Source organism: Callospermophilus lateralis, chromosome 15 (assembly GCF_048772815.1).
Source record: "Callospermophilus lateralis isolate mCalLat2 chromosome 15, mCalLat2.hap1, whole genome shotgun sequence".
Lineage (NCBI taxonomy): Eukaryota > Metazoa > Chordata > Mammalia > Rodentia > Sciuridae > Callospermophilus > Callospermophilus lateralis.
In genome coordinates, this window is record NC_135319.1 from 67,757,919 (window position 1) to 67,784,254 (window position 26,336).

The 26,336-nt window shown below is 36.7% G+C and overlaps 1 protein-coding gene and 1 pseudogene across 3 annotated transcripts in view; both read left to right on the forward strand.

Moving 5' to 3' along the window:
• Positions 1–562: 562 nt before the first annotated feature.
• Slf2 (SMC5/6 complex localization factor 2) overlaps positions 563–26,336 on the forward strand; it is a 50,351-nt gene continuing 24,577 nt past the window's right edge. For 2 of the 3 annotated variants that reach the window (XR_013088774.1, XM_076834233.1), the window contains exons 1-11: positions 563–837; positions 3,815–3,858; positions 4,208–4,947; positions 6,312–6,369; positions 9,302–10,287; positions 11,232–11,302; positions 14,977–15,099; positions 15,668–15,835; positions 16,668–16,770; positions 21,863–21,938; positions 23,221–23,362. Coding sequence is in view for 2 of the 3 variants with exons in the window: in XM_076834233.1 (XP_076690348.1) it covers positions 698–837; positions 3,815–3,858; positions 4,208–4,947; positions 6,312–6,369; positions 9,302–10,287; positions 11,232–11,302; positions 14,977–15,099; positions 15,668–15,835; positions 16,668–16,770; positions 21,863–21,938; positions 23,221–23,362 (2,651 nt within the window). In the remaining variant the exon portion in view is untranslated. The remainder of the gene's footprint in view (positions 838–3,814; positions 3,859–4,207; positions 4,948–6,311; positions 6,370–9,301; positions 10,288–11,231; positions 11,303–14,976; positions 15,100–15,667; positions 15,836–16,667; positions 16,771–21,862; positions 21,939–23,220; positions 23,363–26,336) is intronic. The other variant, XM_076834234.1, reaches the window with a different exon arrangement.
• On the forward strand, positions 24,611–25,752 carry LOC143381419 (ribose-phosphate pyrophosphokinase 1-like; annotated as a pseudogene).

Genomic DNA, 26,336 nt, shown 5'->3' on the forward strand with positions numbered 1-26,336 from the left:
TTTTTTTTCTTTGAACGGACACGTCTTCAGATTGGCCTATGGAGACTACTGAGAAACTCGTGACAACATTATGACATTTTGGCCTAATATGTTTAAGTGACGATGTAATAAGCAACTCAAGATTTGTGAGGCACAATGTGTGACACAGAAGTCCAACTGCTGGCCATTTTAACTTAAGGGCAGCTAAGGGTTCCCCGCTTTGCTTCTGCAAACCTCACCCCTCGCCCTCCACTAGGCGGGCGTCACCAGCTGCAGCCGCCCGCACCCCCAGTGCGCAGCAGCCCGAGCCTTTCCGCCCCCGCTCTGGGGGCCAAGGCGGACGCAGCCCCGACGCCTGGGCGCGCGCCCTAGGCACACGTGACGGTGTGGGGAGGGCAGTTTTCTTCCTCCCCTCCCCCTTCTGAAGTCCCGCCCCCTCCTGAGAGGTTACAGCTTTTTATTGCGCCACCAACAGAATGACCCCCGTCCAAGCCAATCAGAAATCCAGTCCTCAAGTAAGACCCGCCCCCAACTGGTCCTCAGGTTCCTTCCCGCTCACACCGGAGTCACTTCCGAAGAGAGAGAACCGCCATGAAGAGAGAAGGGGGTGCCGCCCACCTCTGTTCCGACAGCCTCCCCGAGTCCCAGCAACAAGACGGCAACCACACACCCAACTTCTCCAGCCACAGCTCATGCCGCCGTCGCCAGCGGCGCCGACATGACAAGGCGCTGCATGCCCGCTAGGCCAGGTTTCCCCTCATCCCCAGCCCCGGGGTCGTCGCCCCCGCGCTGCCATCTGAGACCCGGTAGTACCGCCCCTGCTGCAGCGGGAAAGAGAACAGAGAGTCCTGGGGACAGGTACCGTGCAGAGGGCTTGAGAAGGGGCCGGGTCGCGGGGGCAAGGGTATGAGGGTAGGACTACAGACGGCCGCTCTTCAGTTCCCGCCATCCTCCGCGAGCTCCGGCCTTAGAGTTCCGGGGCCTGGCAAACCCTCGCCCCGCCTCCGCGCGGGGGCTTCTGGGAGTTGGAGTTTTCTTTTCTGTGGTTGGGGAGCTGCTCTTGGTCTAGTGACCACCAGTCTGAATGGCTACGGAGAGCCCGCCTTTGGTAGAACGCGAGTTTTGTCCTTTCGGAGAGCTTGGCTGGGGCCCTAACTCCTTGATGCATGTTTAGGTCGTTTTCTGTACGTTCGCAGTTCTGATCCTGTTGGTTTAGTATGAACCTTTTTCTATATTGTGGGTGAAATTATGTAAGATGTGACGAAAAAAACCCACGAATTACTTTATAGTCCAGTGTATACGACAATTCATACCTTTAAAAAAGAGCATGCAGATTTGGAATGTGATTGTTTTCTCTTTCAGTTACTTTGTGCCTCTCCAAGAGGCCAATTTTTTTTGTAAAGATTGTGTGGGAGCTATGTAATGAGATGGGGAGTTTTATCAAATGACATCCTCTGACAATAAAACATACTTAAATTCTCTACGAACTTGGTACTGTCTTTTATTTTAAGTTTAAAAGCTTGTAACGATTTTAACAGTAAATTCATGGTCTGATATTGTGGTACAGATCCACAATCCCTTGTCTTAATCCGAAAGCCAGCAAGTTAAGAAAATGAAACGTTTTCGTTAAGTTTTGACACCACATCTTATTGGCAATCAACCTTACCGGACCTAATGGAAGGCTATTTATGGACTTTATTCCATTAAGTGTGAATATTAATAAGTTTTGCTGGAGAAATATTAATGTGCTTGATTACAGGTTGCAGCACTGGAAGCCACTGGGGACTTTGTATAATACATCAAATTATGTCCTTTCTAAAATCCAATAAAACATCCATTTGGCTCCAAGAGTTTCAGATAAGGGTTTGTGAAGCTGTTAAAAAAATTTTTTTAACCAGTTATAAATAAGTAGTGGACACTTCTGTGCCGATGAGCTAAGGGAACTATATCTCTTGAAAGTTACATTCATGGTATTTTTACAGGTTACTCATGTTTTATCCAAAGTCATTTTTGTCTTACTAATGTATTCATTGAAAAGGAGCCTGAGATCTAATACTTTAGGGGAAAGATACAATGTTATGTTTTGTAATTAAGATAAAACATATTTAATATATCTTGTTTTGAATTAGCTGCTTCTGGGTTTTTTTGCATCTCTCCTCCACCAGTAACAAGGAATCATGTTTCTCCCCTTTTAGACCCTCTATCTCTTCTTTCTTTACTCTGTGGTAAAATTTACCTAATACAGTTTATTTTCTGTAAATAAATGCATATATTCCTCCATAACCTGTCACTCATATTCATCTCATAACCACTTAGGTTTTCCACCAATACCTCAAAATAAATATGGTGGACCTTCTCAGTAAAACAGCAAAGGTGCACTTTTTGTTCTAACGTGACCAATAAAGTGTACAAAGTTAACCTTGGGTTTGAATTGTTCAGGTTTTCACCGAGTAGTCCATCTTCATAGTGTATAAGTGTTTAGAGAAACTGGTAGTCTGTGCTTATTTTTTTTCAGCAAAATGAATACATTTTAGCAAAATTTGCCAGAAGTTTTTGTTGTTCTGGTATGGGGAATTGAAACATGGGGTGCTTCATTATGAGCTGCATGTTCAAACTTTTTAAACCAGAGGCACTCTGCCACTGAGCTACTTCCCCAGACCCTTTCCTTTTTTGAGACAGCTTCTCTCTAAGTTGCCTAGGCTGATTTGAACTTGTGATCCTCCTGCTTTAGCTTTCTGAGATCTAAATTACAGGCATGTGCCACCATACCTGACCAGAAACTTAATTTTTTTGCTCTGCATACACCATCTCCCGGCCCACTGCCCCACCCACCCACCCCCGTTTTTTTTGTTTTGTTTTGTTTTGTCTTGTTTTTTTTTTGTGGTGCTGGGGATTGAACTTGTGCATGCTGGGCAAGCACTCTACCAAATGAGCCACATCCCCAGTCCCAAGATCCTCCTTTTTGTATCTCTAAATATGTGAACAAATCAGAACACAAATTCTGGCAATATAGTCCTATTTCATTTTGTGCCTAATTTAAGATACAGAAGTCACTAAAAATTAAGCAATTTGTTTTTATTATTTTTTACCTATTAACTTTCATTTCTTCTTGTTTTGCTTTTTTCTTGGTGTTATTTTTGAGAATATCCTAAAGAGTCTTAGATGATAAAATAAAAAAATTTGAAACACTATTTGTAAAGTCTACAATTTTTGCTATTGACACCTTACTGTAGTGTATAAAGAGAGTAGTATGAGCTTAGTACTTGATTCTTTCTGCCTTTGCCTAGCACATTCTTCTTCAATTTTAAATACCAAAAAAGTTGAAATAAACATTTTTTAACAACTGCCTCCCCAGATCAACCAGATCACTCATACTACCATCCTACCATTTGCTTTCTTCTCTCATTGTGAGATTCTGTTTAGGTTTTAGTTCATTTTTACAATCTACATTTTTCATTTGGATTTTTGAGTGCTATTTTGTATGAATCACTAGAGAATACCAATAAACAGAATAAGATGCCTATCCCTATGATCTTCCATTCTACTGAGTATCAATCAGTACTAAGAAGCACTCTACACCAATTCTCTAGACTTACACTCCAATCTTACTACTTTAATAGTACTATAGATTATATAGATCTTAGTTGTTTTAAGCTCATGTAGAGTGATGAATTTTCAATAATTTTTCAGCTTAGCAAAGCATGATTGCCATATTTAAACCAGATAGTGAAATCTAGCTAATATTCTATAAATCTAACATTTTTCATTTAATCTGAATTTTGAGATTTTAATATTTGCCTATGTGATACCATATTAGTTATGCTTTTATTTTCAGGAAGCATTCAATTATAGATTTCTTCAAACAAGCTTCAAAACAAGGTATGTATACTGTTAATACTTTTGGGGGGGCTATTTTGGAGGTTAAGAGAGAGATGGGTTCAATTTTAAACCTACTCTAAACTTTGATTAAACATAGTGTTCAAAATTGAAAATAATAATGTTTTAATGAGATACAGTTTTTTTAAACAAAGATAAACAAGTTCTAAACAGTCTTTTTGGTTTTATACATTCTTGCATTATACCATAAAATGTGTATTTTTACCCATGTATTATTTGTTTGATAATTTTTGTGATAACTAATGCATTTAAGTATTTTTAACTTTGATAATTAAGATAAATATAAAGCATCAGTTGTGTTATTTTTAATGTGTTTTAATTGGCTATTCAGATAGACATATGTTGGATTCTCCACAAAAATCAAACATCAAATATGGAGGAAGTGGATTGTCCATTACTGGGACAGAGCAATTTGAAAGGAAACCATCCTCACCAAAAAAATCTAAACCCAAAAGGGTGTCATCAGAGAAAAGTCCTATTTTAGAAGCTCTCATGAAAGGTGTTAATAAAGAGCATCATAAAGATCGTGATGTACATGAGTCACGTCAACCTTGTGTGTCACTAGGCTCCAAATATTTATCCAAAGGAACAAATATCTATGTTCCTTCTTCATATCGCTTGTCAAAAGAGATGAAGTCACTAAAGAAAAAACATCGGTCTCCAGAGAGAAGGAAATCACTGTTCACTCATGAAAATAGCAGGGAGAAGAGTGACAGAGATCGAGGCAAGGCGAATTCAGACTCTAAAAAGCAGGCCATGGTGAGAGAAGCCGAAATCTTCAAGAATGGCTCCAGAAGTCTTAGTAGCCGGAGCAGCCTATCCAGACACCACCCAGGAGAAAGCCCACTGGGAGCTAAGTTCCAGTTGTCACTAGCTTCTTACTGCAGAGAACGGGAGCTGAAGAGGTTGAGAAAGGAGCAAATGGAGCAAAAAATCAACTCAGAAAATTCTTTCTCTGAAGCAAGCAGTCTTTCCTTAAAATCTTCTAGCGTGGGAAGAAAATGTACACCGAGGCAGGAACAAAGTAAACATAATGATGTCATACCTGGAAAGAGTAATCTTTCAAATCTGGTATGTGCGATAATTACTGAACTAGTTTTCCCACTACTATATCAAAGTATTTAATAATTGTGATGTGTTAATTTTTTTTCTTTAAATATTTGTTTTTAGTTACAGGTGGACACAGTATCTTTACGTGGTGCTGAGGATCAAACCCAGTGTGCCTCACGCCTGCTAGGCAATCGCTCTACCTTTAAGCCACAATCCTAGCCCTATATATGTTGATATTTTTAAGGAGATACTGATACATAGTTTGTGTAGAAGCTGTATTCATTAGGTTTCTTCCAACGGTCCTTCATTAAATTCTTCCTTTAATTTTTTCAGACCAGGAACAAAGATCTTTTTAAGGAAAGTACCATTTTTTGAACTTTTAGGCAAATAAAGCTGTTTTTAAGTTAGGATATGCTGAAGGGAGTTATTCAAGGAATGGCAAATCAAAGACAACAGAAAATGGTTTAGAGTACTGATTCTCAGAATGTCCCCTGGAGCAGGTGCAGCCATTACCTGGGAACTTGTAGGAATGCAGTCTCGGATCCTACCCAGGCCCACTAAAATCAAAAACTGTGGAGATAAAAGCCCAGCAGTCTTCAATTAATGAGCCTTCCAGATGCACCTTAAAGTTTAAGAAGCAGTGGTTTAGATTATATATTGTGTATGGGTCTTGGAAAACAGATGATGAGGGTGATTTGAAAATTGTCCACATTCATCTTATCTCAGATTTTTCTTTTCTACATAGAGTGAATTTAGATTAGCATAAAAGCTATACCTTTCTCCAGAAAAAGTCAAGTTGTTAATTTCAAAGTGCTTCTCACAGAGCAAATAAAGAAAAGTCAGATGTCAAAATGGAATATTGATAAGCTGAACTTTTAAAACCAGACAGGCCACAAATAAACTATGACATTCCAGGAATAAATAGAGATTGGTGCTTTGTGCATTACTGTTTGCAAGAAGTTTGTTGTCTTTATCAGTGAGATTTGTTAATAGTCAACATAAGTAAGATTTGGACCATTTTTATAGATTTCAGTGTTTGGTGGTACTTTAGACCTTAAACAGAAGTTTCAAAGCGTATATTATATTTTTGTAATATAAATGCCCTACTTTTTATTTATTTAGCTCACAGTAGTAGAGCTCTTGCCTGCTATGCTGAAACCCTAGGTAAAGCAAAAGCTCTACCTTGAGCTACATCCCCAATACATACCTTCATTTTAAATCTTAAGATCTTTAAACATTTTATTTAGAACTTAGATGTTACCTCCAAATACAGATATTTCCTTTATTTAGACTAGAAATCTATGTTTTAAATGTTAGGAAGAAAACTTCATATTTATTGTCCCAATTTCCTAATTTTTTTTTTTTTTTTTTCATTTTCCAAATAGGAAAATGGACATCTCTCAAGAAAAAGATCCTCTTCTGATTCATGGGAACCTAATTCAGGTAGAATCAAATTTAAATTTGCAAATTATTAGATAAATTTGCAGCTTAGTGGTATTGCTTTTTAAACAAATCTGCCTAAATATTCAGTTCCCTTCCTAGAAATCAACTAAGTGTTTCAGGTTAATTAATTAAGATTTTGGTAAAATTATATTAAAAAAAAGAATAGTCCTTGAATTTAGCATGCATGATCTGGTTCCTCTTGACAGTTCTGTCTCTCCACGGTCAGTTCTAACAATGTATATCTCATTAGTATTCAGTGTTCTATTTCTGAATCCCTGGATATATCAAGAAGCTTAATCCTATATTCTTGGAATTGTGACAAGGGGGCGGGTCTTGGTGTTATGTTGAAGATACTTTATATAGGGTTGAAACTACTACCCATGATTCAAAATAGTGTTTCTTAATTTTTCAGATACAAACATGCCTTTTAAATATCAATTTTCAAGGACATTTTTAAGATAAGTGTTCTGTATCTAAAAGTACTAAAAGTATCTACTGACTGAGAAAATGCATAGTTACTGTTAACTCAGTAATTTTTAAAGTATATCAAGTTTTTTCCCTACTGTAAGTACAAACTTTGAAAACTGAACTTTAGATTCTATTCAGTAAGATACAGTGGATATGATGATAATAGTTAACATTTATTGAGCACTGACTGTGTACCAGACCTTATTCTTTGTGAAATTAAAAATACAAATGGACTGGTGGCGTTGGAGGCTAAAGCAGGAGGATCGTGAGTTCAAAGCCAGACTCAGCAAAAGCGAGGCTAAGCAACTCAGTGAGCCCCTTTCTCTAAATAAAATACAAAATAGGGCTGGGGATGTGGCTTAGTGGCTTAGTGCCCCTGAGTTTAATCCCCCATACCCCCCAAAAATTACAAATGGAGCTTGGCACATTGGCACACACCTGTAAATCACAGTGGCTCAAGAGGCTCAGGCAGGAAGATTGCAAGTCAGTCTGAGCAATTTAGTGAGACTTGAAGCAACTTAGTGAGACCATGTCTCAAAATGAAAAATAAAAAGGTCTGGGTATGTGGCTCAGTGGGTAAGCACTCCTGGGCTCAATTCCCTGGTACCAACCCCCCCCCCCAAAACAAACAAAAAAACCAAACAAATGGTATGTCTTGTCTATCTTACTGGTATTCCATTTATCATATGTGATGACATACAAAATCACATGATTATTATACTCACACAAGTATAAGAATTTTAGAAATGTTGGTAGAGTAGGCATTTAGCTTTTTGGTCTTCCAGGGCCTTGTCCTTTGGTTGCATTCTTGAGATCAAATTTAATCCATCCCTAGTATCTTTGATAATTTATTAATAACCAATCTCTTATTAGTGAACATTGAATATTTTTTATGAACTCAATCCCAAATCCCTTATTAATGTAAATTGGAATCAGGTCCAGCGATTTGGGAAGCTGAGGCAGGAGGATCACAAGATCAAGGCCAGCCATAGCAACTTAGTGAGACCCTGTCTCAAAGGGCTGGAAATGTAGCTCATTGGCAGAACACTCTTGGATTTGATTCAGTACTACAGAGAAAAGAAAAAAAAACATTGGCTTTTTCCTTTTCTTAAAAACTCAATCTCTCTTTGAATATTTTATATATTGCCGGACACTAAAAAAAGGGTAAAACATTCTATAGGCACTACAAGGAGTGTCAAAAAAAAAAACATGGAAATTTTGCAATTAATCTGCCCTTGAAATCTTACAAAAGGGGAGCCTACCTGTAGTACCAGTTTATTTCCATCTAATTATAGATTTTTTAAAAAACTGACTTGCCCTAAACATTTTTTTTTTAATATTTTTTTGATCGTCAATGGATATTTATTTATTTATATGTGTTGAGGATCGAACCCAGGGCCTCACACATGCCAAGCAAGCGCTGTACCACTGAGCCACAATTCCAGCCTCTAAATATTTTCCATAAACAGTTTGCATATCCTCTTGGATAAATCCTCATTTTAATTCATTTTTGCCTATAAAGATCATATTTTCAAGATCACATTCTGATCACATGTTGTACATCAGATAATATGTTATTTTGTGGGGACACAATGCAACCTATAACATGGCTGAAGACTAAAGGGATATATGGGGAAGAATAAATACTAATTAAACTATTGAGGGGGAACATGGGTAAATTTATTTTTAAATGAGAAATTTAAATATATAAGTCTGCCTTGCTGGATAGTGTCACATACCTTTAATCCAATGGCTCAGGAGGCTGAGGCAGGAAGATTGCAAGTTCAAGGCCAGCCTCAGCAATTTAGTGAGGTTGTAAGCAATTTAGCAAGACCCTGTAAATAAAACAATATATTATTTTTATTTTAAAAATAATAAGCACTGGGAATGTGGCCCAAGGGTTATGCATCCTAGGTTCAATCCCTGGTACCAAAAATTAATAACAACATAATAATCTATCTGCAACTACTTATCCTTTATGTGTCTGAAGGTACTATACTTTTATTTTATTATTTTTGTAGTATTGGGGATTGCAAGTGCTCTGCCACTGAACCACATTCCCAGGCTGGTGCAATACTTTTAAATATAGAATTTATTCTGTAACCAGGTAGTGTTCTGTACTTGAGAGAATATCCAAAGTGCTTTTAAAACCCTTTCATAGGTATAAATATGGGGTTTTTTTTTTTATGTTTTAGGGAGTGGTGACTTTAATTCTACTAAGGTAGCGAATGTTTAATAGCCTTGGAATGAAAGTGAATGTTTGTTATTAGCTCTGAATTTCTTGGATACCAGTATCTATCAATTGATAAATAAATGGCTCTTTGCTCATTCCATATATGATGAATAATCTCAGCCTATAGTATTAAAACTTAAACATTTTTTTCAGTGTATTCTAGATACTTAGTGAATAAGCTGAACTTAGGACAGTATACTTTTCACTAATCTGAAAAAAAATTATTTTTAGCAGGTTCTAAGAATAAATTCCCTGACAAGAGAAAAAGGAACTCTGTGGACTCAGATCTGAAAAGCACAAGAGAATCTGTAATACCGAAAGCAAAAGAGTCCGTCCTTGAGAAGCGTCCTGACGGACCACATCAGAGAGAAAAATTTATAAGACATATTGCACTGAAGACACCTGGTGGTGTGCTGCGCTTGGAAGATATATCCAAGGAACCAAATGATGAAACTGATCACTCCTCCACAAGCTTAGCACCTTCAAATTCTGGCTACCATTCTTCCAGGAACAGTGACCAAATCCGTGTGGCGAGTACCAAAGAGACTAAGATACAGAAACCCCAGTTATCTTTACCTCAGGAAAAATCTACAATTAAAAAGGCTAGCAACCTTCAGAAAAATAAAACTGCTAGCTCTGTGACATCAAAAGAGACAAAACTTCTACCTTTGCTCTCCCATGTTCCAAGTGCTGGTTCTTCTCGGGTACCATTAAATGCTAAAAATTGCACTCTTCCAGTTCCTAAAAAAGATAAAGAGCGTTCCTCATCTAAAGAATGTTCTGGGCATTCTACAGAATCCTCCAAACACAAGGAACACAAAGCAAAGACTAATAAGGCTGATTCTAATGTATCTTCAGGGAAAATTACTGGGGGATCTTTACGTTCAGAATGTGGCACTTCTACAAAGTCTCCCTCAGCTGCTTTGGAAGTTGTGCCATGTATCCCAAGCCCTACAGAACCTTCAGATAAAGCCCCTTCAGATAAAGAGAGTTCAGGAAATTCCAATGCAGGTAGCAGTGCACTGAAAAGAAAATTAAGGGGTGATTTTGATAGTGATGAAGAAAGTTTAGGTTATAACCTAGACAGTGATGAGGAAGAGGAAACCTTAAAATCACTGGAAGAAATAATGGCTTTGAACTTCAGACAGACTCCTGCAACTTCAGGAAAGCCTCCTGCTCTTTCTAAGGGGCTTAGATCTCAGTCATCAGACTATACAGTAAGTAGTTCTGTGACATTTATATTTACTTGAAAAGATGGATTAGTGAAGGAAGATAGGTTGTTAAAACTTACTTTAAAATTCAGTATTTATTATAACTCCTAGTTAGACCAAAACTAGTATAATTCTTGTTTAGTAATTGAGTTTCCCATATCAGTGGTCTCCAAGCTTATTTGATCACACTTTTTTAGTAAAAAAAAAAATTTGAGCATGTACCCCAACATATATATGTATACTGATAGATTATATACATGTACCACTATAATAATATCGTGTACTTTCTAAAGCATATGCAAAAACAGAATTTAAAAAGAAAGAAAAAAAATAAGTATTTTCCTATTAAAGTTATATAGAAGTTACTATAGAGTAAGTTCTATTGGAGTTTCTATAGAAGTTCCATATAAATAGAAGTTCTATTATTTTCTTCCTGCACCCCAATGGATCACCTTGCACACCCCCTGCTTTGGAGACCACTGCTGTAAATGAAGGTAGAGTGTAGAAATGTTGTTAATTGTGGTGTGCAATTTTATTTATAAATTGCTTCATTCTATCATGGGAGTAAGCTGAATTCTAAGATGTCTGTAAAATTTGGTGGGGAAGGTGTTTATATTTCATGGTAACACCTAAAGATTAGTTTGGTTTCACTAAAATAAAACTTAGAAGTAAAGATAGGGTAACTATAGAGCCTTTGGGTGTTTACAATCAGATCCTAAGGCTAGCAGGGTTTTATAAGCCATGCCTTTTCTAATAGATGATAAAAGCAAATTGCCTGCAGTATAAAATACTAGATTTAAAGCATGAAAATTCTCCTTTAAAAAAGATCTCACCCTGGCCTTTGTTATTGAAATAGAAAGTAATCTTTAATACTCAGAATAGCTTAAAACACCTCAGATCTTCTATGAAGATATGTTGTAAAGGATTTCTGAATTTTCTTCTTGTTTTAGGAGTATGTTCATAGTGGAACTTATACAAATACTTTAGACCGTCTAGTGAAAGAGATGGAAGACACACAAAGGTTAGTTAGCATCATGATTAATTTACTAAATGTAACATACTATTGTTTGTGCGACCGCCTTTTAATTTGCCTTTTAAGAAAAAATAGCGTACATGCTGTGTTAGTACCTTTATAACAACAGTTCTATGTGAGCTGTGTTAGAAATAAGATAGGTTCTCTGGTTTATAGGCTGGATCAAAAGATCCAGGTTTTGCAGGGCTGGAGATGTAACTCAGTGGTAGAATATGTGCCTAGCATGCCCTGGCCCTGCATTCGATCCCCAGGAAAAAAAAAAAAATCCAGATTTTTTTTTTTTTTTTTTTTTTTAACAGAGGGGGGAGAGAGAGAGAGAGAGAGAGAATTTTTAATATTTACTTTTTAGTTCTCGGCAGACACAACATCTTTGTTTGTATGTGGTGCTGAGGATCGAACCCAGGCCTCATGCATGCCAGGCGAGCACGCTATCGGTTGAGCCACATCCCCAGCCCCCAGATTTTTATAGTTTATTGTATATTACATTAACTAATAGATCCCATTCAGCTTATCAGTAGTATCTGATAATGGAAATCCTTAATCAAAAGAATGGATAGAATTTATTTTGAAGTGTACCAGTAATTCAGTTCATTTAAGTACATTGACATTGTTTTGCAAACATTGGTGCCATCCAGCTCCAAACTTTTTTCATCTTCCCAAACTGAAACTATACCCAGGAAACTAATTGTCCATACTTCCCCTCTGCCCTTGGCAACTACCATCCTATTTTCTGTTTTTATGAAATGGACTGTCTAGCTAGGTATTTCATAAAAGGAGGATCATACGGTGTTTGTCCTTTTATGACTGATTTATTTCACTTGGTGTAATACCTTCATTGTTCATTGATGATGAAGAATGTGTCCAAATTTCCTTCTTTTTAAGGTCAGTTATTCTATTGTATTATGTATAGATCATATTCTGTTTATCTATTCATTTGTCAATGGCCATATGTTATATCCACTTTTTGGCTATTGTGAGTAATGTTGCTGTGAACATGAATGTACATGTATCTTAGATTCCTGCTTTTAGTTCTTTCATGTATATATCCTAAGTTGAATTGCTGAATCATAAGGTAATTGTTTCATTAGGGGGGAACTGCCACACTGCTTTCCACCTGCAATGCATAAAGATTTCCTATTTCCACATAGTCTAATTATTTTTTCATTTTGGATAACAGCCATACTAATGGGTATGAAATGGTAACCCCTTATGATTTTGGTTTGTGCTTCTCTGACGACTAAAGATGTTAAATACCTTTTCATGTGCTATTGAGCCTTTGCATGGTTTCTTTGGAGAAATACCTGTTCAGATCCTTTGCCTATTTTTAATTAGATTATTTCATGTTTTTGTGATTCACACAGGAAAAATGAACATTAGTATGTTCACCAACTCCAAGCTTTGAGGTCAATAACCAGGCATGGTATTTCTCTAATGAAATTTATGTGACTAGATAGAGACCTGTTGTTGCTAATGAGAGGGGGAAAATACATTCCTTATTAATTCAAGGAATATCCATGAATCCAGAGCACTTCACTTAAAAGTTCAGCTGACTTGCCAGACATGGTGGGGTATACCTATAATCCCAATTTCTCAAGAAGCTGGGGCAGCTGAGGCAAGAGGATCACAAGTTCAAAGCCAGCCTTAGCAACTTAGTGATGCCCTGTCTCAAAAGAAAAAGGGCTGGGGATATGGCTCAGTGGTTAAATGCCCTGGGTTCAGTCCTCAGTACCAAAAATAAATAAATAAATAAGCTGATTTGATAACATAGAAGTTGGTATATATGTATCTCAAGTTTGATAACCAAATAGCTAATTATAGGAATTACAGATAATTAGCAGGTCAAAAGTTTTTCTCTCTCTGAATTTAATTAGAGAAATTGTCTCTTATAAAGTTCTTTAAATGTTTTGTGAACTCATAGGATGAATCTAAAGTTGTTTGGTTGGATTTTGGCGTCAGGGGTTGAACCCAGGGTGCTTAATCACCAAGTGACATTCCCAGCCCTTATTATTTTTTATTTTGAGTCAGGGTCTCACTAAGGGGATGGCTTAGGGTGGCTAAGTTGCTGAAGCTGTCTTTGAACTTGCAATCCTTCTGCCTCAGGCTCCCAAGTGCTGGTTTATCATCATAATACCTAACCCTTACTAAGCACTTAGTACATTACGGTAGCAAGATAGTAAGATGTATTAAAACTTTCTTTTTTTTTTTTTGGTATTAGGGATTGAAGCCAGGATGTTTTACCATGGCGCTATATCCCTACTCCTTTTTATATTTTGAGACAATTTTTTGTTAAATAGCTGCAGCTGGCCTTGAACTTACAATCATCCTGCCCCAGATTACAGGCATGTACCACCAATAACTGGCTGAAGTCACTTATTAAAAATTGAGCATTGCTCATAAGAGAGGTAGATATAGTCAATCTGATTTGACTTTTAAGTGGTTGGGATTTTTTTCCTCTAAAATGGATAATAAGAAAACTACTACATGGGGTTGTTGTGAGGATTAAGGGTTAATACAGCTGGGCATGGTGGCACACACCTATAATTCCAGCAATTTAGGCATTTGGGGCAGGATGATTGCAAGTTCAAAGCCAGCTTCAGCTATTTAACAAGAATTTGTCTTGAAATGTAAAAGGAGTAGAGATGTAGCGCCATGGTAAAACACTCCTGGCTTCAATCCTGTACCCAAAAAAAAGAAAGATTTCATACATCTTACTAATCGTAATGTAGTAAGTGCTTATTAAGGCTTAGTTATTGTGATGACAACCATGATGACAACAAAAATGGCCCTCGAAAAATTGTTAACATTATCTGGGGTTGCTCAGGTTTGTAATTCCAGCTACTCAGGGGCCTGAGATAGGATTGCAAGTGCTAGGCTAGCTTGTGCAATTTAGCAAGACCTTGTTTCAAAATTTAAAAAAGTAAAATTGGCTGAGTGTGAGGCTTAGTGTTAGAGCATCTCTGGTTTAAATCTCTAGTGCCACAAAAACAGTTGTCTACTGGGCATCAAATGAGTATTAAAAGATTAGAGAAGATAACCAAATTAACAATTCTTTGCCATTTTTTAAAAATTTTTTAGTTTTAGGTGGACACAACATCTTTATTTTATTTTTATGTGGTGCTGAGGATCAAACCCTGCGCATGCCAGGCAGGCGCACTACTGCTTGAGCCACATCCCCAGCCCTCTTTGCCATTTTTCTTTTCCCAATCTCCAAAATAATTTGGACAGGTCATTCTTAAAAGTCCTTTGCTATAAAGAAATATTGAAGTCTTTTTTGTAGGGACTGGGGTTGTAGCTTGCCTAGCACGCATGAGGCACTGGATTCTATCCTCAGCACCACATAAAAATAAAATAGTTTTAAAAAAATTTTTTTTAAATCTTTTTTGTAATGGAACACTGTTCTGATAATTATGCCAATTGTTGCATAAAAGCTTAATACCTAAAGTAGACTTTCTTTGTCTTAGGAAAAATGGTGTACTGTTTTTAAACATCATAATATATTTGGGAGACATGATTTGATCTATAGTATAACAGGATAAGGTAATAGGGTACTTAATAACATTTTTCCTTGATACTACTTTTAGATTGATATCAGGTAAAGTTTTCAGGGACTTTTTGTTTTTTCTAGAGTAATCTATTTATCATAACATTATTTTAATTATCAGGCTAGATGAACTGCAGAAGCAACTACAAGAAGATATAAGGCAGGGCCGAGGCATTAAATCACCAATCAGAATCGGAGATCAAGACAGTACAGATGATGAGGATGGCCTCTTGGAAGAGCACAGGTACATTTCTCATTATATGTGCCCTATTAAGTTTTTAGATTTTTTTTAAATTTAATTTTTTTGGTATCAGGGATTAAACCTAGGGGTGCTTAACCACTGAGCCACATCCCCACCACTCTTTTATTTTTTTATTTTGAAACAGAGTCTCACTAAAAGTTGCTTAGGGTCTCACTAAGTTGCTGAGGCTGGCTTTGTACTTGAGATCTTCCTGCCTCAGCCTCCCAAGCCACTGGGATTACACACCATGCCAAGCCTTACATTTTTAAATTTTGTTTTTGTTAAATACATGTAGAATAAAGTATGTTGGATTTCAAATTCATCTCTGATGATGCTGAAAGGCAAATGTTAGAGCCCAGGCATCTTTTATCTTTACTTTGGGTTATGGTTCCTTTTCATACAGATTTATTCAATAACTTTTGAGTAGTATGGACAGTGAGGGGGAGGAGCAAAACAACTTTTTCTTATGCTAGTGTTCTAATCTGGGATTAACATTGATTCTAACAATGTTTTAAGTACCAAACCATCTGCAGTATAACTATTTGGTATTCAATGACTTTTTTTATTTCAGGGAATTTCTTAAGAAATTTTCAGTTACAATTGATGCTATTCCTGATCATCATCCAGGTGAAGAAATATTTAATTTTCTCAACTCTGGGAAAATTTTCAATCAGTATACCTTGGATTTAAGAGACTCTGGTTTTATTGGACAAAGTGCTGTAGAAAAGCTTATTCTCAAGTAAGTAGAAAGTAGGCTTGCTTTGGGGGGACTGGGCAGGGGGCAAAATTTATCCTAAAAGACTTGACCAATGTAATTTTCTAAAAGGTTAATTTCTATTATGATCTATCTAGTTTCCTAATCTTTTTATTGTTCTTTGTGTTTTTCTTAATAGTTTTTTGGCATATCACATGCTCTTGTTAGTTGGGCTTATGATCAGTGCATAATATTGGACTGTTAAAATGGCAGAGACTTAATAAACATTGCTTTCTTATGTGAAAGAAGTAAAGAAACAGGTTAGCCAGATGTGGTGGTGCTGGCCTGTAATCCCAGCATCACTGGAGGCTGAAGCGAGGATTGCAAGATCAAGGCCAACTTCAGCAACTTAGTGAAACTCTGTTCAAAATAAAAAGGGCTGGGCTGAGGCTGTAGCTCAGTGGTAAATAGCCCCTGGGTTAAGTTCCCAGTACCAAAAAAATAGTAGTACAAAAATAGGAAGTTTGGGGCTGGTATGTTGTTTTCACTATATTTGTTCTTCACCATTCTTTGCACCTCATTGTTTCAGGTATTATTGGAGCTCAGCTTTTATGTTCTAATTTCCCCAAATCCCATACAACATTAGAATTATTTTGTCCATCAGATAATTGTAGAGTTAGGCCAACAGATTGAATCAGCTTTACGCCATGAATTGATTTTTTTTTTTTCTTTCTTGAGTAACCAATCAATATTGGTGTATAGTCCACTTCCATAGACTAGGGATAATTTTCTCATTTTCCTGATTGTATTAGATGTGGTGATGGTGGAAGTGTTTCGCCACGAAAACACTCATGTTTGTTTTACTTTATTTTTTCAGATCGGGAAAAACAGATCAGATTTTTTTGACAACACAAGGTTTCCTCACCTCTGCTTACCATTATGTTCAGTGTCCTATACCTGTATTAAAGTGGCTGTTTCGGGTAAGAAATGTTTGGCGGTTCGTTTCCTCAGCCAAAAACAAACTATTTAAATATAATTTTTTTGTTCGTTCCTAGAGAAAAAAATTAGCTCATCAAACCTTGATTTCAATGACTTAGAATGAGGGAGGAAAGGTCAATGTGATGAGCTGGATACAGTAGTGCATACCTGTAATCCCAGAGACTCAGGAGGCTGAGGCAGGAGGATCCCAGGCCAATCACAGCAACATAGTGAGGCTCTGTGTCAAAATCTTAAAAAAAAAGTCAAATCAGTATAAAGAAATTCTAAAGAAAATTATAATGAGGTAGGCATAGTGGCACACGTATAATTCCACTAACTCAGGAGGCTAAGGCAGGAGGATTGCTAAGCTCAAGGCCAGCCTAGGCAATTTAGCAAGATCTTATCTCAAAATTAAAAAAAGGTCTGGGGATGTACCTCAGTGGTACAGCACCCTTCGGTTCAATCCCTAGTACTGCAAAATAAATGGAAGAATATGATAATGAGCTGGGTACGATGGCACATGCCTGTAATCCCAGCAACTCAGGTGGCTGAGGCAGGAGCATTATAAGTTTGAGGCCTGCCTGGGCTTCAAACCCTGACTCAAAAGTTAAAAAAAAAAAAAAAAAAAATTTAAAGGGTTAGAGTCATACAGTGGTAGCAATACCCCCCTGCCTCACCCCCACACACACACCCACACTCATGTACACTTACATAAAATGATAATGTAGATCATGTTCAGGTCAGGATAAAAATAATGTTTCACACAATTAGATGCTTTTGTCACACGGATATACTGGAAAATCAGTATTGCAGGCACATAGATTTAGGAAGGTCCTTTAATTTCTTTTGAACCTTTTTCATGTTTATGGTAAATATTCTTTATTCATGTGTATATTTTAATGCAAATACAACTTTTCTTTTCTCCATGCATATGTAATACTTAAATTCACATAAATACTTATTTTTATTGTATATAAATTGTAATTTTATAATGGTATTATTGATTTTATATATAGAATCCTGTTGTTACTATAATTTGGACTTTCAGACCGAAAACTTCAAATTAGAATTTACTATTCTTGACATTTCTATCATCCAGAAAATACCTATTCAGGATTAAAATAGTGTTTGTTGGCAGAGCTGAGAGTCTGTGTAAGGGCTTTTTACACTACACTAGGTTCTATATTGACAAATAATATAGTTATGCCCAGGTGGGTTGCAATTGTCATTCTTTTAGAAACTAAAACTATGAATGACAAATGTTTTTATCAGGTTGCTGGGGTGTTCCATTTTAATAAAATCCTGGATATGTGTTAGAGTTAACAAGTATGTGTTAGGGTAAAATAACAATATGTAAAAGTTGCGTATCAGAGAACCATAATTATATGCAACTGAGAAGTGGAAAAAACATGAAGTTTCTACATTGGGCTTTAATACACCATTTCAAGTTATATTTGGCAAGAACAAGAGACTACATTGTATGGATTTTGATTCTTTTTTTTTTTTTTCAGTTTTGAGTGTCACCTGTGCCAGGCACTGGAGAAAACAGCAGTGAAAAAAAGTCAGGCTCTCTGATCTCAAGAAGCTCACATTCTAGTATTGAGAATACAGACAATAAACAAATATGTGCTTGAACCATTTATAAATATGTTAGATGTTAAGTACTAGGAAGAAAATTAGTAGGTTAAGTTTTCCCAGTGGGAGATAGTCTTGCAGTTATGTTTAAATAGTTATCACTACCCTCATCCTTCCCCACTCTAAATATTCTCCCATCCCTTTACTATCTTGATCATCTTTCTGAGTGATCTTTACCTTGTCAATGTTACTTCTAAGTTGTTCCACCTCCCACCACAAATGGACATATGTTCCAGATAAAGTCTTGTCTTCCAGCAGTTTCTAGTGACACACTTCCATCTATCTCAACCATGTATTTCAAAACTTCATTTGCTATCATGCCAGGGCTTCATTATCTCCAATTATATAATATCTTTTCTTAAACTTACAAGTATGACTTTGTATTTATCTATGCTAATTTTCATCTTGTTGATGTGGGTCTATCAGTGTAGACTTTAAAGCTGCTATGTGACATAACAAGCATATCTTCTAAGTATTTTTTTTATACTCATTTCATTCTTTGAAAACCAAATTAATAATCAGTCACTAAGTATTTTCTCTATATATGACACATTGTCTCCTTTTTCCTTTTATATTGTAAATCCATTTCATGGTAGAAAGGCTTTACCAACTTATGATTATTTTTTAGAAAATATGTCCAAATTCGGGCTGGGGATGTGGCTCAAGTGGTAGCGCTCGCCTGGCATGCGTGTGGCCTGGGTTCGATCCTCAGCACCACATACAAAGATGTTGTGTCCACCGAGAACTAAAAAAAAATAAATAAATATTAAAAATTCTCTCTCTCTCTCTTTAAAAAAAAAAAAAAAGAAAATATGTCCAAATTCATCTTACTATTTTGTAACTACTATTTTGTAAATTGGTTTAAAATATAATAAAAATATTCATTTTTTTGTGACTTTTTTTTTATCATGTGTGTCTAAATGTAGTAGACCAGACCAGAAAGTTTACTACTTTAAAAAAATTTTTTTTAGCCATTTTCAAAAGAAAATAATTTTATTGTGAAAAATTCAAGTGAAATGGAGAGAGGAAAAAAGAATTTTTTTTTTTTTTTTAAAGCTGTCTAAATGTATCTCAAATCTTAATTTTCAGGATCTGTTAATATTTTGGTCAATGTTTTCTAGGTTGCTCTCTACGTACAAAAATTACTGGATATCTAGGCACAAATGATGTATGCCTATAATCCCAGTGGAGGCAGGAGGATCACAAGTTTGAGGCCAGCCTCAGCAACTTAATAAGATACTCTCTTAAAATAAAAAATGGGGAAAAGAGGCCTGGGGATGTGGCTCAGTGTAAAGGGCCCCTGGATTCAATCCCCACTACAAAAACAACAACAACAAAATTTACTGTGTAACTTAGTGTAAACAAAACATGAATATGTTTTATAACTTGTTTATTTCAGATAACAAAGTATGATCGCAGTGTAAAACATTTTTCTTTTTATCCTTTTTAATGACCTTATAGTATTCCTTTGTCAGGCTGCTTAACATTTATTTAAACCAGTCTTAATTTGATAGACATTAGATTTGTTGTATAGCATCTTTACACATTTATATAATTTTCTGAAATTATTGTATTGCTCATCCTAGAATTCCTCACCCACCATTAAAAGATTGTTATCCAAGCCAGGCATGGTGGCGCATGCCTGTAATCCCAGCGGCTTGGGAGGCTGAAGCAGGAGGATTGTAAGTTCAAAGCTAATCTCAGCAACTTAGTGAGGCCCTAAGAAAGTCAGGGAGACCCTGTCTCTAAATAAAACACAAAAAAGGGCTGGGGACGTGGCTCAGTGGTTAAGCATCTCTGGGTTCAATCCCTGGTACAAAAAACAAAAGCAAAAAACTGTTATCCGAACTTTGTCCTTTGTGCAGCATGTCTTTTTTAGTAAGTTCCTGGTAGCAGAACTTAACAGCACAAACAAGATAAAGACATTTTTTTTCACATAGATTGTTTTTGAAATCTTATAGTCATACACCTAATTGAGAGCAGAATTTGGGTTTTTCCCCCCTTACATTTTAAATTTACTATAAACTTAATTTTTGACAAAAGAAAAAGATAACAATTGAGCCAGGTGTATGTGCCTGTAATTCCAGCAGCTTGGGAGGCTGAGGCAGGAGGATCATGAGTTCAAAGCCAGCCTTAGCAGAAGCAAGACACTAAGTAACTCAGACCCTGTCTTTAAATAAAATACAAATAGGGCTAGGAATGTGGCTCAGTGGTTGAGTGTCCCTGAGTTCAATCATGGTACCCAAAAAGAAAAAGATAGCAAGCTCAGCAAGCACTCTACACTGAGCTACATGCCCCGCCTAACAGCTTTTAAACGTGAGGTTTTGGTGGTCTACTGAGAGTTATTTCTCTGCATCTAAATTCCTATATGTAAAAAGACTGACTAGATCAAAGTGCAAATACAATGATTTGGCTGAAGTATTACTAAGTTACTTCAAAATTTTTACAAAATTACACTCAATAGTAGGCATAGACTTCTTATCTCTTTTCTGGTACTCTTGTGAACACAGTGTTATCAACATTCTGATCTTTGCTAACTTTGAGGTCAAATAATAATATCTTGTCATTGTTTTCCATTGCATCTCTTTGTTTGCAAGTAACATTGAGCATCTTTTAAAAAGTGCATTGGTAAGCCAGCACAGTGGTACATCTCTGAAGTCCCAACTCTTTAGGAAGCTGAGGCAGGAGAATTGCTTAAGCCCAGAAATATGAGCCTGGGCAACATAAATAATTTAAAAAAATGTATTAGTAGGGTTCGGATTGTGGCTCAGTGGTAGAGGGCTTGCCTAGCATGTGTGAGGCACTGGGTTCAAGTCTCAGCACCCCATATAAATAAATAAAGATCCATCAACAGGGGGCTGGGTTTGTGGCTCAGCTGTAGAAAGCTCACCTAGCACGTGTGAGGCACTTGTTGGATATTTGGCACCACATAAAAAAAAGTTATGGTGTTTTACTACTACTAAAAAAAGTATTTTTTAAAAAAAGATCCATCAACAACTATAAGAAGAATTTTTTTTAAAAGTATATTAGGTTGTATATTTGTATCTCTTCAAATATTTTACTAGTTTGTGGTTTGATTTTTGCCTATTATGTAATGTTAAACCTGGCAGACTTATGTGGGTCTTGGTTTCATGTCATCATGCATCCAGGAGAGGCATTTTTTGATGGTTTCAAATGTTATAGTTGTCTAATTATAAATGAAAGTTGTTTAAAAAAAAAAAAAAAAAAGTAACAGACTAGAAAGAGCCCTGACTTTGGAATGAGACCTGAATTTAAATTCCACGTCTTCCATGTATCATATGTGTTACATTGGGCAAGGTATTTAATCTATATTTTCTCATACATGTAATGAGGAGTACCTCACAACATTACTATAAGTATTAACTATAAACATCTTTATATGTGCCTGGGAAGTATAAATGCTCATATTTTAATACTCTTGCCATTTATTTTGAACAGATGATGTCAGTTCATACAGACTGTATTGTGTCAGTGCAAATTTTAAGTACGTTGATGGAAATAACAATTAGAAATGGTAAGTGTATAAATTTTGCTGTGATTTATAGCATGTATATTGGTTATTTCTTGTTCTCTTTCATATTCTAAATGTTAATATATTTGGAGATGTTGAATTAAAAAATTGTTTTGTAACCAAATATCTTTAATGATGAAATGAACTCCAATAAAAAGTGAGTATATGTGTGGGGCATGGTGGGGCATGCCTATAATCCCAGCTACTTCAGTTCCTTAGTATTGCAAGTTGAGGCCAGCCTGGGCAATTTAGCAAGACCCTGTCTCAAAATAAAAAGGGCCAGCGATGTAGCTCAATGATAGAGCATTACTGGGTTCAATCCAGTGTGCTACTGCAAAAAAAATGTACTGGTATCTGTATTTTTTTAGTCGCATTCATAAAAGCCAGTGTAAGATTTTGCAAGTGGCAACCTTTTCTTAATATTTAGCAAATCATGGCCTTTTTTGGAGCAATAAATGGAAATAATTAAGACTTATTTAAAAAATTAATTAAAAAAATTTTTTAGTTGTTTCTGGATACAATACCTTTATTTTATTTATTTTTTTATGTGGTGCTGAGGCTTGAACCCAGTACCTCACACATGCTAGGCAAGTGCTCTACCACTGAGCCACAATCCCAGCCCCTCAACCAATTAACTTTAATTGGCTTTTTGGTGAGCAACAGTATTGTATTGATATTGCACTAATGCATATTGAAAACATCTATTGCAAAAGTGTGATAGTTGCTTTTTCACCTTTGAGAACCCTTATATTAAATAAAAGAAGCATTATGATTTACTTGATTACTTGTTTGGGAGAGTTAAGACTTATAAAGACAATAAAGATAATAGAATCTTCCTATGTGGATGATGGTTGGGATTTTACCATTGTTATATCCGTTCATTTCAAAATGTATTACTTCAAGCTGGATATGGCTGAGGCTGGAGAGAGGCAGCAGGATCACTTGAGCTAACCAGTTCAAGGCCAGCCTAGGCAACATAGTGAGACCCTGTATCCAAAAAACAACAACAGCAACAACAAAACAAAATGATTACTTCCTTCTGAGTTACACTCATCTATCACTCTCAGGTAGTTTCTTCATTAAAGTCATTTCCTTCATACTTGTTTGAAAATCTATAATTCCTTTGATCATTCTGTAACTTAAACTATATTATTAACATTATTAGCAGATGATATTTTTATAAAATCATTTTAATAATCTATGTTTTACATGCAGGCTATCATTTTGCAAATATGGGGTTTGTAGACCAGTGATTTGGAATAAAATATTTTCTTCTGTTAACCAGATACTTTCAGTGACTCACCAATTTGGCCTTGGATCCCATCATTGTCTGATATAGCAGCTGTGTTTTTCAATATGGGGATTGATTTTAGATCTTTGTTTCCTCTGGAGAATCTTCAACCAGACTTTAATGAAGACAATCTAGTGTAAGTTTCCTTTTCATAATTAACTCCCCAAACAACATTTTAAAATAAGTTACATAAAATAACAGTTGATATTGGTTTAATGAGTTCAGTATTGTTCTTTATTATTTTAAAGGAATCTCTTTGAGATCAATCTTAAAATAGATATATTTTTAACATCTGTCTTAATCTAAAAGCCATTATCTTGATTAACAGGGAAATGATGGAAACATCTCCATAAAATGTTGTGGTTTTTCTGTGGGTTTTTTTTTTTTTTTTTTTTTTGATACTAGGAATTGAACCCAGGGGTGCTTAACCACTGAGCCACATTCTCAGCTCTTCCTATTTTTTTGTTTTGAAACAGAGTCTCACTGAGTTGCTGAGGCTGGCTTCAAACTTGTAATCTTCTTGCCTCAGCCTCCCAAGTCACTGGGATTACAGGTGCATGCCACCTCACTCGGCTTTTTTAAATCCAGGTGTGGTGTGGTGGCACATATCTATAATCCCAGTGACTGGGTATGCTGAGGTAAAAGGATCACTAGTTCAAGGCCAACCCTTGGGAACTTAGTGAGACCCTGTCTCAAAATAAAATGAAAAGGTCTGGGGATATAGTTCAATGATACAGAACCCCTGCGTTCAACCCCCAGCAGCCCCACCCCCCAAAAAAAGTAAGATTACTCATTGTTTTGTAGATATTCACCAAAGTCATTGGCAAGAGGAAAGAAATAGCATATAAAAATCAGAAAGAAGTTGATGATAAATCATTTATTTGATAAGTTATTTAATCCTTACATAGAATTATATAATCAGTTGGAAAACAATGAAAAATAGAATTTGATATGGGTGCCAGCATACAGAATTTATGAAAAACCAATAACCCTTAGATAGCTGATCTGCAGCTAATTTAAATGATAACACTGGAAGAAAAGACAGTAAATTTTTTAATTAAAATTTTCATTGCCAGTAATTTTTTTAAAAAGAAATACCTAGGAATAAACTCAACTGGAAGAGAGAGAGAGAGAGAGAGAGAGAGAGTGTGTGTGTATGTATGTATGTGTGTGTGTAGGTAAAACATTAGTAAAGGACAAAAAGGAATTTAGGGGAAAGCCTGTCGTAGTTCTAATATGATAATTACACATTTATAATGAGATCCTGAAGATGGCGGAGTAGCAACGCGAAGCCGTCAGTATTAAGTCTTTGGGCCGACTTCAGTTCTGGTCTCCACAGCAGCAGTGATCGCTGAGCGATGAGTGCCTAGGATAATTGCCCAAGATGCTGAATATCAAAATCTTCAGTGGCAGCTCTCATCAGGACTTACCCAGAAAATTGCTGACCACTTGGGCCTGGAGCTAGGCAAGGTGGTGACTAAGAAATTCAGCAACCAGGAGACCTCTATGGAAATTGGTGAAAGTGTACATGGAGAAGATGTCTACATCATTCAAAGTGGCTATGGTGAAATCAACAAAAATCAAATGGAGCTTTCTTTTTTTTTTTTTTATTTTTAAAGAGAGAGTGAGAGATGGAGAGAGAGAGAATTTTTTTAATATTTATTTTTTAGTTTTCAGTGGACACAACATCTTTGTTTGTATGTGGTGCTGAGAATCAAACCCGGGCCGCACGCTTGCCAGGCGAGCGCGCTACCGCTTGAGCCACATCCCCAGCCCCTCAAATGGAGCTTTTGATCATGATTAATGCCTGCAAGATTGCTTCAGCCAGCCGGGTTACTGCAGACATCCCATGTTTCCCTTACGCCCTGCCGAATAAGAAGAAAAAGAGCTGGGCACCAATCTCAGCTAAGCTTGTTGCAAATATCTGTCTGTAGCTAGTGCAGATCATATTATCACCATGGATCTGCATGCTTCTCAAATTCAGGGCTTTTTTGATATCCCAGTGGACAATCTGTATGCAGAGCCAGCTGTCCTGAAGTGGATTAGGGAGAATATCTCTGAGTGGAGGAATTGCACTGTTGTGTCATCTGATGCTGGTGGAGCCAAGAGAGTGACCTCCATTGCAGACAGGTTGATCGTGGACTTTGCCTTGATTCACAAATAGCGGAAGAAGTGGACCGCATGGTGCTAGTGGGAGATGTGAAGGATTGAGTGGCTGTCCTTGTGGGTGACATGGCTGACACATGTGGCACAACTTGCCATGCAGCTGACAAACTTCTCTCAGCTGGAGTGACCAGAGTTTCTGCTGTCTTGACTCATGGAATCTTTTCTGGCCCAGCCATTTCTCGAATCAATAATGCATGTTTTGAAGCAGTAGTGGTCACCAATACCATACCTCAGGAGGACAAGATGAAGCATTGCTCTAAAATATAGGTGATAGACATCTCTATGATCCTTGCAGAAGCCATCAGGAGAACTCATAATGGGGAATCTGTTTCCTACCTATTCAGCCATGTTCCTTTGTAATAGAATAACTTGAGGCTTTTTTAAAAATGAAATTAATTCTACCCCTTGTTTCCCTTGGTATTTTATGGCAAATTCAGCATAAAACCCAGCTTGCTCCAGTATAGCTTTCTACATCCCACATCATGTAAATGAGAGTTTATTGTAAATTGGGGGAAGACAGATTGAGATTAACTGCTGGGATTTCTTTAACAGCATTGTCTCATTCCGGTTTCCGTAATGATTTTGTGAACCTTGCAGCTTTAACTAGAGTTCAGCTGCTGCAAGATCTCAGACTTCTGAGGGTGTTGAATAAGGCTGTTTGAATGGTTGGGGAAGCTCAGACTTTGCATGTGAATGCTTTGAGGATTTTTCTTTGTCAGAACAACTAGCAACAAAGCAGCCCGTGTGTGACAAGTTCTCCAAGATCTATGATAAATTAAGAACAAGAGCCCTGGGCAACCCCCAAACCTATTCTCCTGAGCAAGCACCCTGTTAAGGCAGGAGCAGGCAACTCGGCCTGAAAAAACTGTTGGGTGGGATCCTGAGGAGGGAGGAGGGGGTAGCACAGTGCAGCAAATGTTTTTTGGGAGGAAGAAGCCTGATTC